Below are 21,805 nucleotides of genomic sequence, written 5' to 3'. Positions count from 1 at the left end.
CAGCCAGAGCTGAAAAAGGCAATCCTGGCCACCAAGACTACCCAAACCTCCCGGCAGCATTGAATACAGGAGCACCCCTTCCACCTGCAAATCTTTTCCTAGGGGAGTGCAGCCCCCCCCCCAAGGGCAACTTCAGTGTGGGATACTTTCCAGCAGGGAGCTGTGTTACTGCACTGCACAAGAAGCAAGTCTCAATAACATCGCTCCTTGCTAATTACCATGCATGGAACTGGTGAGATATCAGAAGGAAGATTAAAACCACAAGTTTGCTTTTTCAAAATGTTTATTTTTTTCCAATACCACAAGGGACATACAACACCAGGGGTCATCAGAGAGGACTCCCCCTCCCCACCAGACCAGCATCAGTCTGTACACTACAGTGGCCCCGGGGGGGTGCAGAGTGAGGGGCCCCAACTCTGCCCTCCCCATCTTTGGTAAGCAGGTTTTAGACCATCAGCTTAGTTGCCTTTAATACCGTAATTCTTTTAACCTCTCTCATTTCCATGTTTCCAACTAAAAAGCTGCTACATTGATTTAAGAGTAAACCTTTCTGGAAAACGAGGTCCAGGTTTTACACTTCTATAGCTTTTGAGCGGGGAGGGCTACAATTAATGAAAAAGAGGAGTCCGGTCAAGGAAGAGGTAGGTAGGAGCTAAAGGAGAAGAGGAAGATGACTGACCTTCACTATCCATTTGCTCTAATGAAAATGGAGTCTTTGCTTCCTCCCTCGCCCCTTAAGAGGGAAGCCCATTGCAGCCAACGCAGGGTACCCCAAGGTGGCGAGGCGCGCCGGCTTGCCTGTTCCCACCAGCTAAACGTGCCACCTGAGCGCTTGCCTCCAGCTCCCTCTAGAGTTACAAGAGGGGCAGTGAGAAGCACAACTCGGGAGCCAGAGCAGCTGAGCGAGACCTGAAACAAACGCTGCACCTCTCGCTCAAAGAGCAGGAGAGGCCGTTGCAGGCGTGAGGCAGGACAGAACACAGCAGCTCCAATTATGGACAGCAATTAGTAACCAACACCACTTTAATGCAATACTGCTGCAGCCTGAAAAATAAAGGAATTTTAAAAAACCATTTTATGTACATTAACATCAATTTACAGAATTGCCCAGTACTGTGTACAACATATAAATACATGATCCAACAGATGCATAGAGGGTACATATAGGAGCCAAACATTTCACTTTTTACACCCAAGAACAAAAAGTATGAGAGACTGCTTAGAAAGTATAAAGATCACACCCAGCCCCACTTTCCCTTGGTGGTTACAATTCCTCTGGCGCAGAGGCTGCCTGCGACAGAAGACAATGACAGCCAAAGCCTGCGCCCTGACACAGCTGCACACAATACGGAAGATGACACCACACTCACTATCTCAGTGGTGACCCTCGCCCTGCAGTCCAGCCCTGAAGCCCACAACCATTTATTTCCTGCTCTCTCTTAAGTGGAAGGATCTAGAAAAACAACCACCTCTCCCCCCCAACCCAAGCCAGGGAGGTTGCAGGAAGGGAGAATGGAAGACTGAATTCTGCTCCCCCTGCCAAGCAGGGTCTACTTAACCCAGCCGCTAAAAAGAAAAAGAAAAAGGATGGTGCTGGCTCCAGTTCCCATGGAGCAAACCCTCCCTCCTCAAAGGGCTCAAGGAACACTAATCACCAGTGCCAAGGAAAGCATTAAGCAAGCAGAATGTTCAGCAATTCTTGTGGGTGGGGGCAGGGAACCCTTCAGAAATGGGATGGTCCAATCCTAGCAGGAAAATCAAATATACAGTGCTAACATTTGCCTCTATTATGACCAGAATATTTTGTGTACAGATTCCAGAATCCTCGTTATCAAAACAGACACACGAAATATACAGCTCCCCCCTCCCTTCCAGGGCCGTAATTCATCATCTTACCACAAGGCACAACACACAAAGCTTGGAGGGGCCAATACAGTCGTCATGACAAAACGCCCCACAGCCTTTGCACATGATCATGGCTTTAAGGCTGCATGAACACTTGAGTGAAATCTCTTCCATGCTGCCGCTATCGGCAAACATCTGTGCAGAGAGGGACATGCCACGGGACGCGGCAAAGTTCGCTTTGTGGCTTAGCTGCATCATACTTCCTGCAAGGCTCTTGGGGAAGCCTGGCACGTTGGAGGCGTAATTAAAGCCAGCAGAATTCAGCTGCAGCTTTGAAAGCTTCCCGTAAAACGCCTGCTTGATGTTGAGCTGGGAAGGGATGGAGGAAGGCTCCAGGGGTTGGGCAAGTCCCTTCCCCAGTTCCCTTGGCCACTTGAAAAAGGGCAAGTTCCCAACAAGAGGGCTACTTTGCAGGTGCTCCAGCAGCTCCACAGGACTTGGAGGGGCCTCCTTCCTCTTCTCCACGTTCCTCTTGGCTGGGCCAGAGCATGGCAGGACCTTCTTGTTCTCCACTCCTCTGCCACCACCTCCTCCAACATGCGCACGCTGCTTCGGAGGCCAGTCTTCCCTTGTGACTTGCACGCCATGTCCAAGCGTGGCACTCTTGGGGGGCGGCAGTGGCTTACTGTGTGAAAGCATGCCCAGGATGGGGGAGGGTTCCAGGATTCTGGGGTGCTGGGCTCTGGAGGCTGCACTGCAGGGGAAGCCAGAGCCAAAGACCTTCTTCCCAAGAGCTCCTCCTCTTGGTTGATCTGGACCCAGAGAGGTTGTGCCGGTTGCTTTCAGCTTCTCTTCTGGGTTCCCAGGGGCAACAGATTCTGCAGAGACAGCAGCAGAGGAATCTTTTCGATTTTTGTAAGTGCAGGAAGAGAATGTTGCTCCTCCCAGGCCCAGCTTATCAGGTTCCTGGGAAGTACCCACTGCTTGATCTGGAGAGCCTGAGCTTTTCTCTGGTCCCTTCTCTACCCTCTCCATAGGCAAAGGTGTTGGGCCAGAAGTGCACTGCCTCTTGGGGAAGTCCCTCGGAAACCTCGGTGCACAGTATCCATTGCCGACTTTGCCACTTGTGTCCAACCCCTCAACCCTAGAGGGCTTTTGGGAAAGGGAACTCTTGCACTGCCTCTCCATTGGGAAAGAGCAAACTTTGTTCAGAGAGGAGGCTGCAGCTACTATGTTAGGGCTGCTATGAGCCCCTGGAAGAACTGTTTTGAGAGGCAGTCGCCCCTTGAGCAACTGAACCACCAGAGGGTTGCTTGCTTCTATAGACAGAGGCTTGGGGGTCTCCACCACCAGAGGTCTTTCCTGGCCTTCTGCATCAACATGGAGGGAAGATTCACAAGCTTCCTGCAGACGAGATGCCTGCGGCTGACAGGTGTTGGTGGCCCCTGCTTCTGGCGGCAAGCCCTCCCTGCACAAGGAAGTGTCAGTTCTAACCAAACTTTCTGATTTGATCCTGTTATATTCCTCCTGGTGGCCCCTATCACGATCAGCCCCTTTCTCGGTAGCTTTGCTGTAGTCCTGCCCCAACTCTGCACTCTCATCCGTCAGCTCAGCTTCCAAGTCAGATGCCGTCTCCGTTGTCTCACTCAGAATGCTCCTGGTTTCCTCGTCACTGGAGGAGCTGGTGCTTGGCTTGGCCTTCGCCTGCTGTCCGCCTGTCTCCACTCCTGTCCTCAGCAACACCTCCCACGGGGGAAGGCAACTGCTGTGGGAAGCCTTTAAGTCTTCAGACAGCAGCAATGGCTTCGACAGAGAAGCTTCATCCTTGCTGGTGTTGTGTAGCCCGCTTGGCGTTTCTCTTTTGTGCCGCTGTGGGGCCAGCTGGCTTGGGGACATGTGGAACTGTGAGGAGAGTTCCTCTGTCCCGACAATGCTGGAGTTCTCTGGATTAGGGATATGCTCCTCTATGTTTGGGCCAGATGTCATGTCTAGCCCCCTTTCCAGTTTGCTCTCCAGACCAGTGGTACGGCTAGAAGTACCAGAGGTGGTTTCTTTCAGAATAGAGGCACAATTTGGAGGGGAACAGTGGCCGTGCTCATGCCCTTCTGTTCTACTTGCACCTTTGAAGAGAGCCACTGGAGAACGGCTTTGTTTGCTGCTTGGAGAAAATTCACTTCCCTCCTTCCTACCACATCCCTCTTGGGAAGCAGCACCTGGAGGCTGTTCACTACTTGTATCACTTGGGAGCTGCCCAGAGCTGCCCACTGGCGTCTCCGTGGCTATGTGACCAAGAGACGGCTCGGCCACAGCGCCTCCAAAGCAGCTGCCCCCGGAAGCATCTGCAAGCTGGGTAGCACCTTCAGACCGAAGTGAAGTCAGGCTGGAGGCCTGCCCAAACGCAACATCTCCCTCAGCCTGTGGGGAAGAGGTCTTTTGCACGCAAGCGTTCACTTTGGCCAGCTCAAAGCCGGTCTCCTCTTCTAGGTGTGAAAACGACAGTAGCTGTGCTCGCTGTAAATCTGACCTGCACTTCCCACGAGTTCTCTTCGATCTCCAGTATTTGGGGCGGTGACTGGACTGCCGGATCCTGCAGCCGCTGCTGCCACCACCACCACCGCCTTCATCCGTGTTCCTTCCACCTCCTCCCGGCCCACCCCCACCTCCAATGGCGGTGGCAGGAGAAGCAGCCTCTCGCTGGATCCTGCCTTGCACAGCACAGGCCTTAAAGTCAGCAGAGGCTGAGTCCCCGTTTCTGTCCTGGCTGGAGGGTTCTGTATTGGGGATAATCCTAGGACATATCTGGTAGGCTGGCTGACCTTTAACCACCCAGGGGGGTTTGATGCGGGAAAGTTGAATCTGTAAAACAAGCAGACAAGAACAACAACAGTTTTACACAATGTGCTGGTGCTTGTGTATGTGTGCTTTAGAATTACTGCACAGGAGCCCTTGATGGGGCTCCAGAAAACCTGCAAGCATGTCATTTCAACTGTTATTCTCAAAAAAATTCTGGGAATGCAGTCAGGTATTCATTACCTGAGTTCTAGGAAGAAGGAGTATCTGATAAGCTAGTTGGGTTTCTGTTGTACTGCTTTTTAATGTTACAGGTAGGTAGCAGTGTTGGTCTGAGTCGAAGCAAAATAAAAAATTTCCTTCAGTAGCACCTTAAAGACCAACTAAGTTTATATTTTGGTATGAGCTTTCGTGTGCATGCACACTTCTTCAGATACACAGTATATCTGAAGAAGTGTGCATGCACACGAAAGCTCATACCAAAATATAAACTTAGTTGGTCTTTAAGGTGCTACTGAAGGAATTTTTTTATTTTGCTTTTTAATGTGTTTCATTGTTTTTGCAAGAACCTTGAGCTCTGGGCAGGCAGCAAATAAAACACTTCTTTAAAAATCTGTATGCCCTGGAAAAACCTTCCAACTCAGGCCTTTTCTCACCCGGAAGGTGCAAGCTGAAGCTATGCTAAGAGTGAAGCTCTAGGGACTGTACCCAAATGGGACTGGGGCGGAGGGTGTGGGAGAGGCTCTCAAAAGTTAAGGTGAGGGGAAGGGGCCCAAAGCTGTTAATGGCGTGGGTACATTTAAGCTATGCTGAACCAAGCAAAAGTTGGAAGTAACTGTAATAGGCACCCCTCCATTTACATACAAGCAAACAGAAGAGAGAATACCGTAAGCTTTCTTTCTGAGGGAGGGAAGGCTTTCCCAAGCTCATCCACCTGCTTGCTTGCCTTCCTTCCCTACCCATGGCCCAGAGGGGGAGGGAGGGAGGGAGGAAGAGAGAGAGGGAGAGGGAGACTATTGAACACAGGCTGCTTCAGGACGCTCTAGCCCTGGTCCCCAAAGGCCTGTATGACCTGGTATGAGGCTGTTACCTACCCGGATGGGTGGGACTTTGGGTTCCTCTTTGGTGGGCTGTGGCTTTTCTGGGTGAACACTTTCAATTGTGTTACGAAAGGACTGACGATCTTCAAGCCGGGGCTTCTTCTCGGGGAAGGAGGCAGAGGCAGCCTGCTCAAAGCACTTTCTCTTCTGCTCCTTGGACTCCTGGTCTTGTGGCTCCTGGGGCAGGCTGGGGATTCTCCCCAACGCCGTGGCTGCCGACACCACATCTTCCACCTTGCTCTGGATCCTGGTTGCCTCAGGCGGAATCTCCGGTTTTGGAGACACCCGGCTCCTTTCACACAAGTCCACTTCTGGCTTCGCGTCCCTCTGACTGGGGGACTTCGGCTCTGGGGACGGTGGCTCTTTGGCAGCCTCCACATGCTCTGCCTCACACAGTTTGCTCAGGCTCGCCCGGGTTCTGCACCGGAGGGCACACTTCTTCAAGTGTCTGTCTCGCTGCCGGGTGACAGGGCCACGCTGCACCCTTGGAGGTTCCTCTTGGGAGGCTGAGGCAGCCCTGGTCTCTCTGTTGACTGGAACTGCTTTTTCTTGCTGAGGCTCCTCACGAGTCAAGCCCAGCCTGTACGTCAGGGACACAAGGCAGGAAGTGAAAGGAACCCTGAATTAGTTAATTGTATAACTGCTGATTCTACTGGAACTTGACACTGTCTGAGCCAGTAGCCAAGATCAACTGGGGCACCTCAGGATAAACTTAGGTTGCTGTACATTATAAAGCAATTCTGCGTTGAATTTCTACAGCATTTTTAAAAAGTGCAAATTCTTGCTAAGTCAACCCATTGCCTTCATTCGCCAGAACTTTAATTGCCCTTGCAAATTAAAAGACCTCCTAGGGTGATAGCCAACATTAGTAACTTCGGTCAATTCAATTAGATTAGTCTATTCCAATTATGACTTGACTGGATATCACTTGTAGAAATTCATTTTAAAAATTAAAGGTTGGAGGTAGAGATGGTGAACTGTGGCCTCCAAGAGAGTTAAACCTCTGCAGGCCCCCTTGCAACACTACACTCCCCCCCCCCACAAGTGATGGCACAGAAACAGGTGAAGTTAGCTTGTGGTTTTGTTTTTTTTAAAGGTATTCAATAAGAACACCCACTTACTTTTGCCCATAGTAGTCCTCAAAAAACTTCTCCTTCCACTGTTCTGTTTTCTTTTCCTTCTCCATTTCTTGTCTTATACGAACCTGCATTTCATGAGTAAACTCCCCTGCAAAAAAAACCAACAATGAGAAGCTGAAAGCAGCAGGCGTTAGTATCTCAACTCAACAAACGTCACATCAGGAAAGTGCATGGCAGGGTTAAGTCCAGGGCAGAAGAGACTATACTTCTGCGATCTTGTCAGGTGAGCTGTAATGATCTCTGGGGGACTCTGCCCTGGTACTAAAGGGACAGCAGTAATTGGGGCAAAACCATTTTTAAAAACCGATCAACGTGGGGAAGCTTTGCTGAATGCTTTGCTGAACAACTTTTTCTTTAACTGACAGAGTTCTTCTAACTGTCTTAAATGCTGCCATTCCGCTTTCGCAACAGATCTCCCCTTTCCTCTCCCCTGCAGTCCCTCATGCACCTCCAAGATCAGCTCCAGAGGGCGCATGAGAAAAGGAGAGCAAGGAGAAGAAGCCCTGTTGGATGCAACTGAATGCTTCAGAGCAACAGGGGAGCCATGATCCGGGGAACCTTGGCGTTTTCCCCAGCGTTTCAGGGGTTCCTCAATGAGGAAACAAACAATGGTGAACGAGGTTTTCCCACAAACGCAGCTTGTTCACCACACAACTAATTGTCCCCTGCAATGTATAGCTACAGGACAGCCTGGGCAAGATCCGAGGCACCTACTCAGTTTGCATGAGAACAATGTCAGTGCCAAAGAGGGTGCCCTAGGTTAGAACAAAACCCAGAATCATTTGCAACAAAGTGGCTCCATGGCAGACGCTCAAAGGTTTCTTAGAATCCAAGTTGGTGCCAAAAGCTGTTATCATTGAAAGGGAGATACAGTAGTACCTCGACTTACGAAGGCGATCCGTTCCGTGGCGCTCTTCGTAAGTCAAAACCTTTGTAAGTCGAGGCATTTGGAAGTCAAGGTACCACTGTAAAAGGAAACCTAAAAGTATTTTAGCTGCCTTCCTCTTTAATGATTACTCCCTCCAGGGATTCAGCAAGATGAGGATCTTTGATCTTTTAATACAGACTCAGAGCTGAAAGGATAGTATATACCCTGCCTTTTCACTAAAAATATACATTGATCAAGTTGGCTAAAAATAAATCCATAAAAACAATTGCATGAGTCTCTGATTTTAGGCTGGCTTTCTGGCCTAGGAGGTGAAAGTACAGCGGTACCCCGGTTTTCGAACGTAATCCATTCCAGAAGACCGTTCGACTTCTGAAACATTAGAAAACCGAGGCGCAAAGGGCGGTCGGCAAATTCAATAGAGAAAATTGGGGGGGGGGCCCTCAGCGGAAGCCGTTCGACTTCTGAGGCGCGTTCGAAAACGGATACTTCCGGGTTTTCAGCATTCGAAAACCGCAACGTTCAACTTCCGAGACATTAAAAAACGGAGGTACCACTGTACTTCTGAGCCGTGCAGATCATTCAAAATACTTAAGAGCCAGATTGATGATCTGCCCAGAAAATACAGAGGTATCACCACCAATGCCTCATAATCCACCAGAAGCTTCCTACAGATTTTTTTCCCCAAGTCACCTTACACAACTGAGCAGAGCCGGAGGCATCCAAGGCCTTGCACTCCAACAGGCTTTGTTGCTAAAGCAGACAGAATTAGATTTTACTGAATCTGCCTGCAAGGTGGAAGGTCAGCAAAGAAGATGGATGCTGAGACTGGGGAAAAAGCCGCCAATGTTTCTGTTAAGACTGTTTGGATCCTGCTCTCCTGCCACCTCATAAATCGAAACAGGCAGCCAGAGGGGCAGAGTGACTTGCACAACCACAAAGCAGGATCCGGGGAGTTTGACTTTAAGTGTATTCTGTACTGCCTGGCCTCTACCAAAGCAGGCACTCCACCCCAGGCAAGAACCAGGGCACCTACCATCAGCCAGCCTCTCTCTCCAGCTCTGGGCAGCGTGGGTGAAGAACTCATTATTCAGAGCGCTCCCACTAAGCCGCATCAGCCCATCCGTCCCAGCCTAAAAGGAAAGAAACCACAGCGGATGAGAAGCATGCACAAGTGTTGCAAAACAGAGGGGCAAAAGCACTCGAAGACATGGCTGGTGGGGATCCATACCTGCCTGTCCACTTCAGGGAGAAGGAGAAGGAGCTGCTGCTGGAAGTGCAGGGGCAAAACATTGAAGGTCCTGGAATTTATCAGCGCTCGCAGGTTTGTGTTGACGAGAATGGAGCCAGGCGTCTCAAAGTCTACATCATCGCCTCGGTTCCTCTTCATTTGTCCTGCAGTTTCCGAAGAGTCTCATAAAAGCAGGAATATTTACACAGTCCACATTCAAGAGGCCCTGCCCGCAACCCGGTAGCTGCAGCCCTCCAAAACACAAAAGTCGCTTCCAAGCAGGTTTCCACAAATCAACACAGACAGCAGTAGAGGCCGATACAGGCAGCTTGAACAATTAGGTCTTTCAAAAGACCTTGGCCTCACCTGAATGCCAAGCACAAAGGAGCCACTCTGAAACCACTGAGGCCTCCTGCCTAAAGAGCTTTCTGCTCCAGGAGGAAAACAGCTGGAGTGTGTCTGGACAGATGTGTGGATGAATGAGTGTAGCAACGACCCCCCCCCAAGCAAAATGACAGGCCCCCAAAGGAGAGAGAACTGGCCTGGGGCTGCTTGCTTCAGACAATGAACACCTCCCAACCCTATACTTCAGGGGCCAACAGGAGCACCCACCTCCAGCCATTTAAAAAAGCACCACAGGAAAACACCACCAGCTCATGCGGTGGTGGTAGAAGAGACACAAACCAAGCATGCTTTACGAATGATTTTAACGGAGAAAAGTGAACAGCCTATCACTTTATCCCCAGTTAGAACATTTAAGATTCTATCAGAAACTTTAAATATAGTCCTGCACAAGTACAGTAACTGATTCTCTTCGTTCCTGCTCCTTGAGGATTTGTATGGAGTTTGTTTACTCACAGGAGTCTAGAGGAAGGTTAAAATTATGCAGTGCTCTATATTGTTCTGCCCACAGGGCAATGCAATGAACAACAACAACAACAACCCTTATCATCAATTACAAAAATATAAATTCAGCACATTGCCATCTAAAGACAGCAAATTCCAAAAATCAGCAAAACTACACATTAAAAGCCTATAGAAATAAATGCGCTGGTCTGAGGTGATGGTACAAAAAGCAGGACTTCCAAGGCAGAACTTAATGCCGCCTGGACTTGCCTATACTGTAAAAGCCCCGGGCTCCTTCTGTTTGAAGCAAGAAATCTCGATACAGACACAGACACAGACTTCACCTACCACTTGTGGGTTTCCGGAATCCTCGGATCAGCTGTGGAGGGTCCCTGCCGATTTCTGTCCTGCTGCGTATAGCAGTGTTGCCACTCAGGGCAGAGGAGCTGCTGCTGCTGCTGCTGCTGCTTTCACCACCAACTTGTCTCCCTGTGAACCCTGAAACCAGTGAGCAAGGAGTACCCCACGAGACAACATTAAACACTCCCCACATTCCTCACTGGACCTTACTATTATTAAACACAACCTCCACCAAAGTAAGTAGCTATGGCTCGGATAGGTAAGGGTATGGCCAGGTGAGCAAATGGCACGCTACAGAAACCCAAATCTTGACATTACAGTACTCAGTTTGCACAATTTATTCCAGCTCCCATTATCTTGGTTTTTTGGGGCGGTGGAGGCAGGAAGTGAGAATAAGCGCAGAAAGGGATAGGCAGCTGAACAGGAAAGGAGAAGCCCCACCCAGTCCCCTCTGGTTTCAAAGCCCCCTTTACCCCTTGTCATGCTTGGCAACAATTACTTCCCTTCCTGTCTGTCTTCAGCCTCTAAGCCTGCTGAGAGAGCTTCTCATTCTTTTCTTTTTATATAGTGTCGAGATGTAAGCACCATGTAAATGATTAGGATAGTTTGATGGTGGTAATATTGATGGTTTTCGTACTGCAAATCACTCCAGTGATCCTTGGATGAAGGAAGGGCAGTATATAAATTGAATAAAAAATATTATTATTTTAGAGTAGAAATGTCTCTAATTTTTCCTTGCAGCAACGCTATGAGGTGGATGAAGGTAAAAGATTTTAATCTGCTAACAACCTTTTTTCCATCTCATTTTTGTGGATTTTTTTGTATTTCTATATTTTTGCAAATTTAATAAAAATGATCTACTAAAAAAACAACAACCCAAGAATGTTCCAAGAACAAGGATCTGAAAAAAGGCCACCCATGCTGAGGCCCTACAAGTATCTACAACCTCAGAGGCCGGGTGGAGGCTGCTGTGGCTATTGCTTTCTTCTCTTCTGTTAAAATAATAGTGTTAAGTAAAGTCAGGGATGGAACAAAAAGCCTAGGAGACACTTTAAACCAATTTCCCAGTGAGCCGTATTCGGAACAAGGTACAATGTGTAGCACAGAGCCCTAGCAGACCTAAAAAGTGCCAAAGAATCTCTGTTGTGCATGGCCCTCAGAAGCTCCTGTGAGAGGTGCCAGATAGTGGTTTGGTACTGGAGAGCTCATGTAGACGTGCAAAGTCAATGGGGCTGGGGAGTTGGCTCACCTGAAGAAGTTTCCATATGAGCACCATTTACTTTCAGAGGAGTCAAAACTACCCGAGGAAGCATCACTCCTGTCTTTTTCTTCTGTTTGCTTGCCTGTGTCCCAGGAAAGACCAAAAGAAACACAGCGCTGGTGAGGAAGTATCAGGCATATTCATAGCACAGATATCTGCAATATTCACCGAGGACAAGGCAAAAGGCAAATTTATGTATTTAGAAAGGTAGGTTTATATTAAAGGCTAGAGGCAAAAAAAGCCAGGAAGCAAGTAAAGAGTCTCACTGCTGGTTAAGCCCTAACTAAGGTAGTGTACCTGGGTAAACTAACTCAAAGTTGAATTCCCCAATCACAGTGACTCTGCTTCAATCCAAGACACACCTACATGGTTAATCGGTTAATCTTCAAGCACATAAGCAGCCAGATGAACATTCTGAAGAAGCCACAGTGCAGACCGTACGCAAACTATGAACTTCCTATTGTGTTTCATTCCTAAAGAGCCAAGTGGCACTCCATTTTGAAGTATTATGGCCAAGTCAGTAAGTGGTGGGAGGGGAGGGATATACTTGGACGAACTGTCAAATCTACATCATTGGATTCTTTCAGCAAAAATCTGGACAGGTACCTACCTGGAGCAGGAGATTTATGTGGCCCTTCTATGCAGCAATTCTAGACTACCTGCTCAATCTTGCAAGGGCACTCTCCCCACCTGTGAATCCCAACAACTGGTATTCAGAAGCACTCTGCCTCCAATCGTGGAGGCAGAACTCAGCCATCGGGGATAGCAGCCGCTGAAGGAGAGATTTTGCAGAAGAGCTAAGAACTGCCATGGCATGTCAACCTGTGCAGCTGGAGATTTCTCCTTCTACTCCACCAGAGCTCTGTTAAGCCCTTCTTTTATTTTTACTTCTTCTTTAACTTAAAAAGTTTATATGCATTGTTATCCTTTCTGATGTATTCTGCTTTGCCCCACTTCCCATAAACCCCCAGTCAAATGCCCCCATTCTACCTGTGAAGCTGCTCTATGGCTCTCCCGGACAGGAGGTACATTCTTGCTCTGAGGCTCAGTGGAACAAGAGGCGCTTGATGAGGTTTCATCTAGAGATACTGAAATGAAAATAAAAATAAAAATTTATCCCATCAACACTGGTGGACGAAACAAGCAGCTCAGGATTGGCCAATTGTCTGCCCTTGACAGGGCTGCACTTCCTCTGAAGAAGCAGGTAAGCAGTTCTGGATCCAGCTTCATCACTGGAGACTCAGGTAGCCTCAGTGGCAAGGAGTGCCTTTTGCCAGATGAAGCTGGTACAGCAACTCTGGACATTCCTGGACTGAGGCATCTTGACCATGGTAATCCAGGCACTGGTGAATCTAGGACTGGATTACAGCAATGTGGGACTTTCCTTGTGCTTGGTAAGGAAACTGCAATTTGTGCAGAATGCTGCAGTATGGTTGCTCACAGGAGTGAAACCATGTCAGCATATTACTGTCAGTTTGCATTTTTTGGTACAGAAAGTATTGATCTGATGTGTAGATATATTTCCTATTCTACTTAATCTAAGAGGCTTCTGGAAGCTTCTCTGTGTGAAAGAAACAAGCAGAAAGTTCATGATGTTTGGGTTATTCCTGAGTACAGCTGGCGTTCTGTCAAGGTCATGCTGACTATAATAATAATTCCAGAAGGAGCCTGGGTTTCACTCTTTTTTATCTCTTTTTCATTCTGGTGTGGTGTTCTGTATATAGTGTTAAGGTTTTAGTCTTCTTATAAGTTATTGTAAGTTTAAGTTACGTCTGCTGCAATTGGATTTCTTATGGATAGTGCCAATCCTGAATGTATTTGATTTGTGACCATTATGCTCATTTGCCTTCAGTAGCAGTAAAGCTCTGCTGGATGAAATACTAATCTCCTCTGATCTATTTATTTATTAATTTATTGGTGAATTCTGCAACGTGTTTAAGTTTTTACTCTGCTAACTATACGTTGGAGTTCTGCTCTGGATCAATATGAGTAGAATTAATGACAATTACACCTCTGCTTAAAGATCTGCACTGGCTGCCAATCTGTTAGTGGAACAATTCAAGGTGTTGCTATTGGCATATAAAACCCATAACAACTTGGGACTCGTTTACTTGAAGGTTCACCTTACCCCACATCTGCCCACTCAACCACCTTGATCTGTAGAACTGACATTTTTACAAGTGCCACTTGGTCTCCACTTGAAAGGAATTCTATTTCAAGCATGACAGGAACTATAGTCTGGAACTTCCTGCTTACTGAAACCAGGCAGGCTCCCCGAGTTGGTGAGGCTTATGTGACAACAGTGGGAAAACAGCCTTTAGTGTCATCAGCCCAGTCCTGTGGATATTCTGTTGTTGCCTTCTGTTGCCAACTTTTAAACGCTTGCTGAAAACTTTTCTACTCTACCAGGTATAGGCAGCCAATTAAGAGTAGTCTTCTACTCTGGCGATCCCTCGTAGCTGAGTAAGATTGTTTTCAATGAACACAGTCTTAACAGCGAGTCTATAAGTGACTCTGGAGGCCAATTCTGGATCCACACATCCTTCCACAGTGGGGACATAGGTTTCCAGGCGGGAGTTGATCATGGTGAGGGTTTGCTGAATGTGCCTTCCTCTTAGCACGTTTCTCCCTTTCGTCCTGAGTTTGAGCGTCTTCCAAGTCCATGACACCTTTGGTAAAGGCTGTTCTCCAACTGGAGCGCTCGCAGGCCAATGTTTCCCAGTTGTCGGTGTTTACACTACATTTTTTTTAGATTTGCCTTGAGAGAGTCTTTAAACCTCTTTTGTTGACCACCAGCATTACGCTTTCCATTTTTAAGTTCAGAATAGAGTAGTTGCTTTGGAAGATGATAATCAGGCATCCAAACATGACCAGTCCAACGAAGTTGACATTGAAGAATCGTTGCTTCGACACTGGTGATCTTTGCTTCTTCCAGTATACTGGCATTAGTTCGCCTGTCTTCCCAAGTGATATGTAAAATTTTGGGGAGATACCGTTGATAGAAAGTTTTGGGGTGCTGGAGATAGTGTTTATAAGCAGTCCATTTTTCCACAAGTGTTCAGAAATGTTGGTAGTACAATAGCTTTGTAAACAAGCTTTTTGGTTTCCCTGTGAATGTCCCGGTCCTCAAACACTCTGCACTTCAATCGGGCGAAAGCCGCATTCACAGAACTCAGGCAATGCTGGATTTCAGCATCCATGTTGGCCCTTGTGGAAAAATAACTGCCCAGGTAGGAAAAGTGATAAACATTTTCCAATATGTCATCAACATATTGAAGCTCTATGACGGAAGTTATGGTAACCTTACTCTTTACAACCCCCAACAATGGTGTCTTGATGTGATGCTTGTTTTTGATTTCTTTTTGCTTTTAACTTTTCATGATGTTATTGTTTGGTTTTATGATTTTATATTGTTGTAAACTGCTGTTTATGATACAGCAGTATATGAATATTTTTAATAAATAAATTAATAATAATAATGTTTTTGGTACCTGCCCCAAACTTCTTCGCTTAGGCAAGCCCACACAGACTAGGTGACTCTCGGGGTCCCTTCCAACTCTACAATTCTATCTGAAGCACACATCATTTTAGTTTATAATGTATATTTCAACTGCTGGTGATTGTTTATATTTTGATGTTTCTGGGTAAATGTTTTTAGCTTTTTGTAAACTGTTGTACAGATTCTGTTAACTAAATAAAAACTCAGCAGGCAGGCGCTTACTGTCATTATCGCCGCTCACAGTGCTTGCTTCGTTGGAGCCACTGCTTTCAGCATCAGCAGCATCATCCAGCTCTTCTCCTTCCGGGGCAGACAGGTTCCGGGACCATGGCACAGCATCTTTCTAGAAAGACCAATCCAAGCTCTGGTGAATTTCCCCTCACAAATCAAAGTGGAAAATCACAGAGATAATAATACTGAACCCAAGGGAACCCTGATGTCCAATACCTGGTTAATGGGTTAGCAAAGGCACTAATCTTGATCCATCCACTTTGATTAAAAGTGCTGCTTTAAGCACTGGCTTTAGGCAAAAAGCAACATGCTGTGTGTCAATGCTCAAATATTTAAAAATCTTATGAGTGCTCTGTAAGCTTAATAGCAGGTTAGAATATGTAGGCAGGTTAGAATATGTAAGCTGAATAGCAGGTTAGCTTTGACTGTGAACCCAGCTTGCAAGAAAGTCTACATATCAGATTCTATCACTTCCGGTCTGCTGCCATCGCTGTCTGGCGAGAGAATCCTGAGCTCTGGGATTCCCTAGCATTGCGAGGGAGGGGGGGAGCCGTGAGAGCGACATGGCCCCCCCAAGAGCTCCAGATTGAGCCTTCTGGGGACATGGGGACTCAGCTGCACCGTTTTTCGGTCTCTTCCGCACCCCGGTAGCACTAATAAGGGCGCTGATGGTCCGAAACTGGAATGACCTATAGAACTCGCTGAATCATCTGGGAGACCCTGAATCCAGGGGAAGGGGGGCTGATTTAGTTTTAAGTGATTAAATGATATTATGTTAGAAAAAATAATATTTGAATTCATGGAAAGTTTTTGGTAATAAATTTTAGGCTAAGGGGAGAAATAAAAGATAGAGGACGGGGAAATATTTTTTTTGATTTGGATTAATTGATTAATTATTGGTGGAGGATAATGGACGTTTTTCAGAATAGACTAGTTGAGAGATAATGATAAAATGTGTTAGAATGATTTAAGATACAAAATGAAAATTGCTTGAGATTTTAAAATGGACCCAGTGTGGAGGGAATTGAGGAAGTCAACAATGTTAAGTAAAAAAATGTAAGAACTGTTATGTTTTTCTTTTTCATGTTTTATTTTTGTTTTATGTTTTTCTTTTTGTGATTTTTTTTGTGAATATTGGAAAATGAATAAAAATCATTTTTTTTAAAAAAAGATATCAGATTCTATCATGTGTCAGGTGTTCATTCAGTATTTGCCAGCTAGCTAAACCTTTGCCAAATCTCTGGTGCGGAGGAAGAGCAATCTGGTCTTACCTTGAGGGTGAAAAGGCTGATGCGCCCAGGGAGTTTGTAGAAAAGCCCCTCACAGCTCCTTGAATTGGAGTGGAGCATGGCATTCAGGCAGGCCAGTGGGGATGTGCCACTGAAGGAAGGAAGGAAGGGAAAATGCATCATTGGAAATGGCAGCTCAGACACACAATGCTTTATAATTAACAGGAAAGTTATGGAAACTCTGCTACCTCAGCCACCCCAACCCAGCACAGCAAGGCAGGACACCCCAGTGTTGAAAAGACACTTCCAGTCTGTCTGCACGGCATAAAGAACATATTGTTTTCATCAGTCTCCCTGATCAGAATAATCACTACCAAACCAATTTTATTTTGTGAAACATAAAGGTGTGCTATGCAATCTCAAGTTAAATTCTGGCCAAATAATTTTATATTGTCCAGTCAAGAAATTTTACAGTAAGGATTCTAAAATATTGTTTTAAACAGGAGGTGGTGAAGGGCGGACATATTTTTCACGCACAAGCCGCCTGGCTCCTCCCCAGTATATTTCCCTGGCTGTTGTTGGGAATAAGAGAGATCCTTCAGTTTCCAGTGGGAGAAGCATCCAAACTTTGCAATTGTGTGGTTTGGGCTTCTCCTTGAAGGCGGCACTGGCTATGCCTACATGCTGGGCTCCTAACTGAAAAGCCAAGGCACACCTTCTATTCCACATGCTTTCGCATCACTGCAGACACAGCTGCAGGTGGAGACAAGCAGAATCTAAACTGCCTTGAGTACCATCAGGGGAAAAGGCGGTGTATGTCTAAATAACTAAACTAAACTAAACTGTGTTATAACAAGATCTTTTATTTCACAATGCCAAAGGCAAGAAGGAGGTGCAGATATGTGTTTGCCTCTTTAGGAATATCAAATGTTGGGAAAGAATGATAAGACATAATGATGTTTAGCTATGCTGGATCCCAACACAAAACTGCCTTGGCTTCATGAACATGGTAACAATGGATGAAATGTTCTTCTTTGGGCCCCCTTTTACAGACAAGCATTCACAGAAAATACAAAACATAGAAAGCAGAGATCTTTAGCTGAAAAAAGCATTTTGAAAAGATGTCACACCATCAAAATAAAGAGCCAGTAAGATTATTTATGCTGATAAAGAAGCACAACTTGTTATCACTTCTAATGAATTAATAGTGCAGTTAGTTGTGATCTGTGCCAGGATGGCAAAAAAATTAAAATGAAATGAAATCCAGGAGGAAACATTTTAAACTCCTGAGGACATTTTTTTTGCAGAGGCCCCATCCTTATTTAGAAAGTAATTTACCTTCTGTAGACATGCAGTGATTCCATAGCAATGCCGGTGACATGTGGAGAGGAAATGACGTATCGAAAGAAAACAGAATGGAATTATCACAAAACATTCAAACTCCAGGTGGGAGATAAGCTATTTCAGACAAAAAAAAAACCAGTAACAGGGTATAGCCAGCTTGGGGCACTTTACTTCTGAAGTACAAATAAAATTATTTATCTAATCTGCAAATAACTCTCTACCTTATTAAATACAGCTGGAGACTATAGGTATATCTAATTTAGTCTACATTTTCATTCCTGTATTTAGGTTCCTGTCTCAGTTAAAGGTGTTGCAAAATGAAGGATTGTACCCTGAACATTTTCTGAAAGGTCTTATAACTGAGTCTCAGCCCAAACCACAGCGTCAGAGTGTACCAAACATACTATGGGCCAGATTCAACTAATCAGATGCACTAGCAGAAGCCAGTGAAACAAGTTCTGCTAGTGAAATGGGACTCCCCACCCTGTCCTCCCACAAGATGAAAAGCTTGTGCTGACTGAACAATTGTAGGTAATAGTACAGTGTTGAATTCCTCCCTCTGTCTGTAGTATATAAGTAGTTTTAACTCAACTATAAAATGCACATGGATAAATGTACGGGCTCAGATCTCTACCTGAACCGCCATGAGATCTTTTGATGAAGGGCAGTATATAAAGGATAATAACAACAACAACAACAACAACAACTTTGTTTGCTCTTGCCTTGGTAACACACTTTATACTCAGGAGGGAGGGGAGATAAATTTATTTATTTACATATTTAGAATTCATATTTTTGCAGAACTATTTCAAGGCACAGTACATCATTTACAGATGAAAATCAATAAATACTGATTAATGAAGAAAACTCATGTTACAAAAGCCTGTCTAAACAATATAGTTTTCAAAAGATGTCTGAATGAAGAGAGGTGGTTCCTGCTGAACCTCTACTGGCAGGGAGTTCCACAGGGTGGGGCCTGGTCTCTAGTGACAGCCAACCAAATCTCAGGGGCCATGTGAAGAGCCATCAGAGGATCTCAGCGATCAAGGTGGAACGTAAGAAATCAGACAGTCTGTAACATACTTCAGGCCCAAGTTATTTAGGGCTTTGTGAATTAACACAAACCTGGTCTAGTATCAAACCAGCAACCAGTGCTGCTCTTCCAGCAGCAGAGTAATGAGGCTGTTCCACAATCCCTTGGGAAAAGGCTCACATGGTAAAAAAGAGCAACAATGATCATACAATCTAACAAACACCCGGATGGACAAAAACGCACTAGTAACTGCTTGGGGGGGGGGGGCAAGCGCTTGCAACTCAACCTTCGCATCGTGTGGGATTAAGCACAAGCTTTTGCCCATCATTGCCTAATCCACAATGAAGGCATGTTGATAGCTGGCAATCAGGATATAAAGAAAATCACAATGACTCTAACCCATACATCGGCAACCTCCGGCCCATGGGCCAGATACGGCCCACAAAGGCTATTTATCCAGCCCACAAGCCACCCGCTCGGCAAGCCCCCCCCCCGCGCTAAACCAGTGCAGCGTTGCTCGGGGACTTGCCGAGCGGCGCCATAAATGGTGCCTGCGCAGACGCTAGAAATTGCGTCTGCGCAGACGCAGAAGCGATTTCCGGCGCTGTGGACATGCGCAGAAGCCATTTCCGGCTGCCTGGACATGAGCAGCACGGCGCCAGAAATAGCTTCTGCGCATGTCAGCCCACGGATGATAGTCCGTGGGAATCCTCCGGCCCAGGGCCATAAAACGTTGCCAACGCCTGCTCTAACCAAAGGCACAGTTCTCCTTCATTATACACCTTTAGGCCCCAGGCAAAAAGCGTTCCTTTTAAACCAGGCCTTTGGTTGATCTTATTGACATCCAACACCCTTTTAGAATGTGGTTCTTTTTTTGGGGGGGGGTATTGTTTTTGGTTTTATTTTATATGTGGTCTTGTTTATGAACCGCCCTGAGACCTCTGGGTATAAGGCGGTGTATAAATTGAATAAATAATAATAAAATAATTCTCTAACAGATCCAGGAATTCCACCAATTGAATCTAAAGGATGACATGGAACAGTTTCAGACCAAATGCAAGTTTTTAAAGGCAAGGAAGAGGTGCGCTAGAGGAAATAAAGAAGTCAACTTCATCCTACGCCATACTTTTAACTTAAACACGAAGATCACTACCCACCTCATTTCCTTTAGGCCTTCTGTTTCTATGACCTGCAAAATCTGTTTTGGTGTCATGGGTCCATCAGAGTAGTTTTCCAGCACCTGAAAAGATAAATAAATAGTTCAAGCTTAGCATGTAAACCCCAAGCCTAAGGTATTCAACTGAAGATAAAGGGTTAGAGTGGTTCCCAACAGGTGGAGCTATGCCAGAGGGGCCCGCAAGATGCTATTAGAATAAAAAATATATTAAATATATTTCGTATGATAACATATTTTTTTGTTTTGGCCGCTTCCTGCATGAGCAGAGTCTAGCGCAAAACTAGAATTAGATAGAGGCAGTAGTTCTGCTGTATGCCGTTAGGTGGCGCTTTACAAACACTACTGTTTTGCAAAGAGGCAGCGCGCGCATTCTACTAACGCTCACCTCCCCAAGATGCTTTGCGCGCGTCGGCTTCATTTGTGCGCTACTGCGCAGGTACCCTGTCTTCTCCATTCCCCTCCCTCCTCCCTGGCGCGCGCTGCCTCTTTGCAAAACAATACCCGGTAGTGTTTGTAAACAAAGCGTTGTTTTTCGCGGAAGCTACAGTTCGCGTAGTTAAAAATGGACCGTTGGTTAAAAAGTGGTTCGTTAAAACGACAAAGGCCTACAGATGAAGAGGAAGATAATGCATTTGATGTTCAAGCAAGTAAGTCAGTGACTCTCGAACCGATCTTGTCAGTGTCCATTGAACCTAAATCGTGGGCGTCCCTTGAACCTAACCCTTCCAAGATCAGTGTTAAGCTTACTGGAAAAATTAGATTAGGAATTAGATTTAGGATTAGGAATTAATGGGGGTCCTTGTCACAATAGCGGGTTGATGAGGGGTCCTCGAGAAAATTTTGTTGGGAACCCCTGGATTAGAGAATCTGGCCTAGCCTTTCTACAAAGCTATCCAACATGGACTTTTCAGGCCATAACAGTCCCAATGCAAGCCCATGCCGACTCAAAATGAAATGAGTCGCTTGGCAAGATTTCATCCAGTGCCGAAGGGCCAAGCTCGATGAGACAGGATTGCATCTCCAGACCTATTTTAAAAACAGTCACTGATGTGTGGGTGGTGCCATATTTTTCCATGTATAAGATGCCCCCTATTTTTGGGGACTACAAATTAAGAAAATGGGGGAAGGATTGCCCAGAATTGTTGGGGTTTTTTCGAGGGGGAATGCCCAGAGTTGTTGAGTTTTTTTAAAGAGGGATTGCCAAAAATCCCGAAAAGACAAGCAGACAATACCACACGTCGCCGAAGCCACCAATCATCTGCCCAGTCACCAACAGCACCCCCAGTGGCCCGCCCAATTGCCGCAGTGGCAACAAATCAACAACAGCCATTGCTGTGACCATCAATCACCCGCCCAATCGCAGATCGTGGCAGCAACCAATCGCCCGTCCCCACACTGCACTATCCGTGTATAAGACGACCCTCAATTTTTAACGTAATTTTTAATATAAATTACTCATCTTGTACACAGAAAAATACGGTATTTATTTAAGCAACTTAAATACTGCTTAACTACAATAGTCTTTACAGTACAAAAAATAGAATTTTTTAAATTATAAAACAAACTATAAAACAAAACATCAACTCAATGCCTGCCAGAATAAAAAAGTATTCAGTAGACAGTGGAAGCTATTCTTATTTAAAAAAATTATAATTCATTACCCAGTGTTCACCTTAAGGTCCCAGGGTAGGTTACAACATTACAAAACATTATTAAAAACAGTTTAAAACAACTTACAATTACAGAAATAAGGTGCATCCTTAAAATATAAACCTCAAGTGTCAAAACCAGAGTAAAGAGGCGTGTCTTCGGCATTTGCTGGAAGCCATATAAT

The 21,805-nt window shown here is 45.8% G+C and overlaps 1 protein-coding gene across 3 annotated transcripts in view; it reads right to left on the bottom strand.

Moving 5' to 3' along the window:
* Positions 1 to 265: 265 nt before the first annotated feature.
* The window catches only part of ASXL1 (ASXL transcriptional regulator 1), a 30,971-nt gene continuing 9,431 nt past the window's right edge, over positions 266 to 21,805 (bottom strand). The window contains exons 2-12 of one of the 3 annotated variants that reach the window (XM_088674799.1): positions 19,952 to 20,034; positions 16,460 to 16,568; positions 15,180 to 15,300; positions 12,449 to 12,546; positions 11,447 to 11,540; positions 10,186 to 10,326; positions 8,992 to 9,155; positions 8,797 to 8,893; positions 6,857 to 6,962; positions 5,730 to 6,315; positions 266 to 4,701 (exon numbers count right to left, since the gene is read on the bottom strand). In XM_088674799.1, the coding sequence (XP_088530925.1) occupies positions 1,888 to 4,701; positions 5,730 to 6,315; positions 6,857 to 6,962; positions 8,797 to 8,893; positions 8,992 to 9,155; positions 10,186 to 10,326; positions 11,447 to 11,540; positions 12,449 to 12,546; positions 15,180 to 15,300; positions 16,460 to 16,568; positions 19,952 to 20,034 (4,413 nt within the window). In that variant the 3' untranslated portion in view covers positions 266 to 1,887. The other 2 variants (XM_088674798.1, XM_060277393.2) reach the window with 2 other exon arrangements.

This window comes from Zootoca vivipara, chromosome 7, assembly GCF_965207765.1.
Source record: "Zootoca vivipara chromosome 7, rZooViv2.hap1.1, whole genome shotgun sequence".
NCBI classification, from domain to species: domain Eukaryota; kingdom Metazoa; phylum Chordata; class Lepidosauria; order Squamata; family Lacertidae; genus Zootoca; species Zootoca vivipara.
This window is presented reverse-complemented; position numbering and strand designations above follow the sequence as displayed.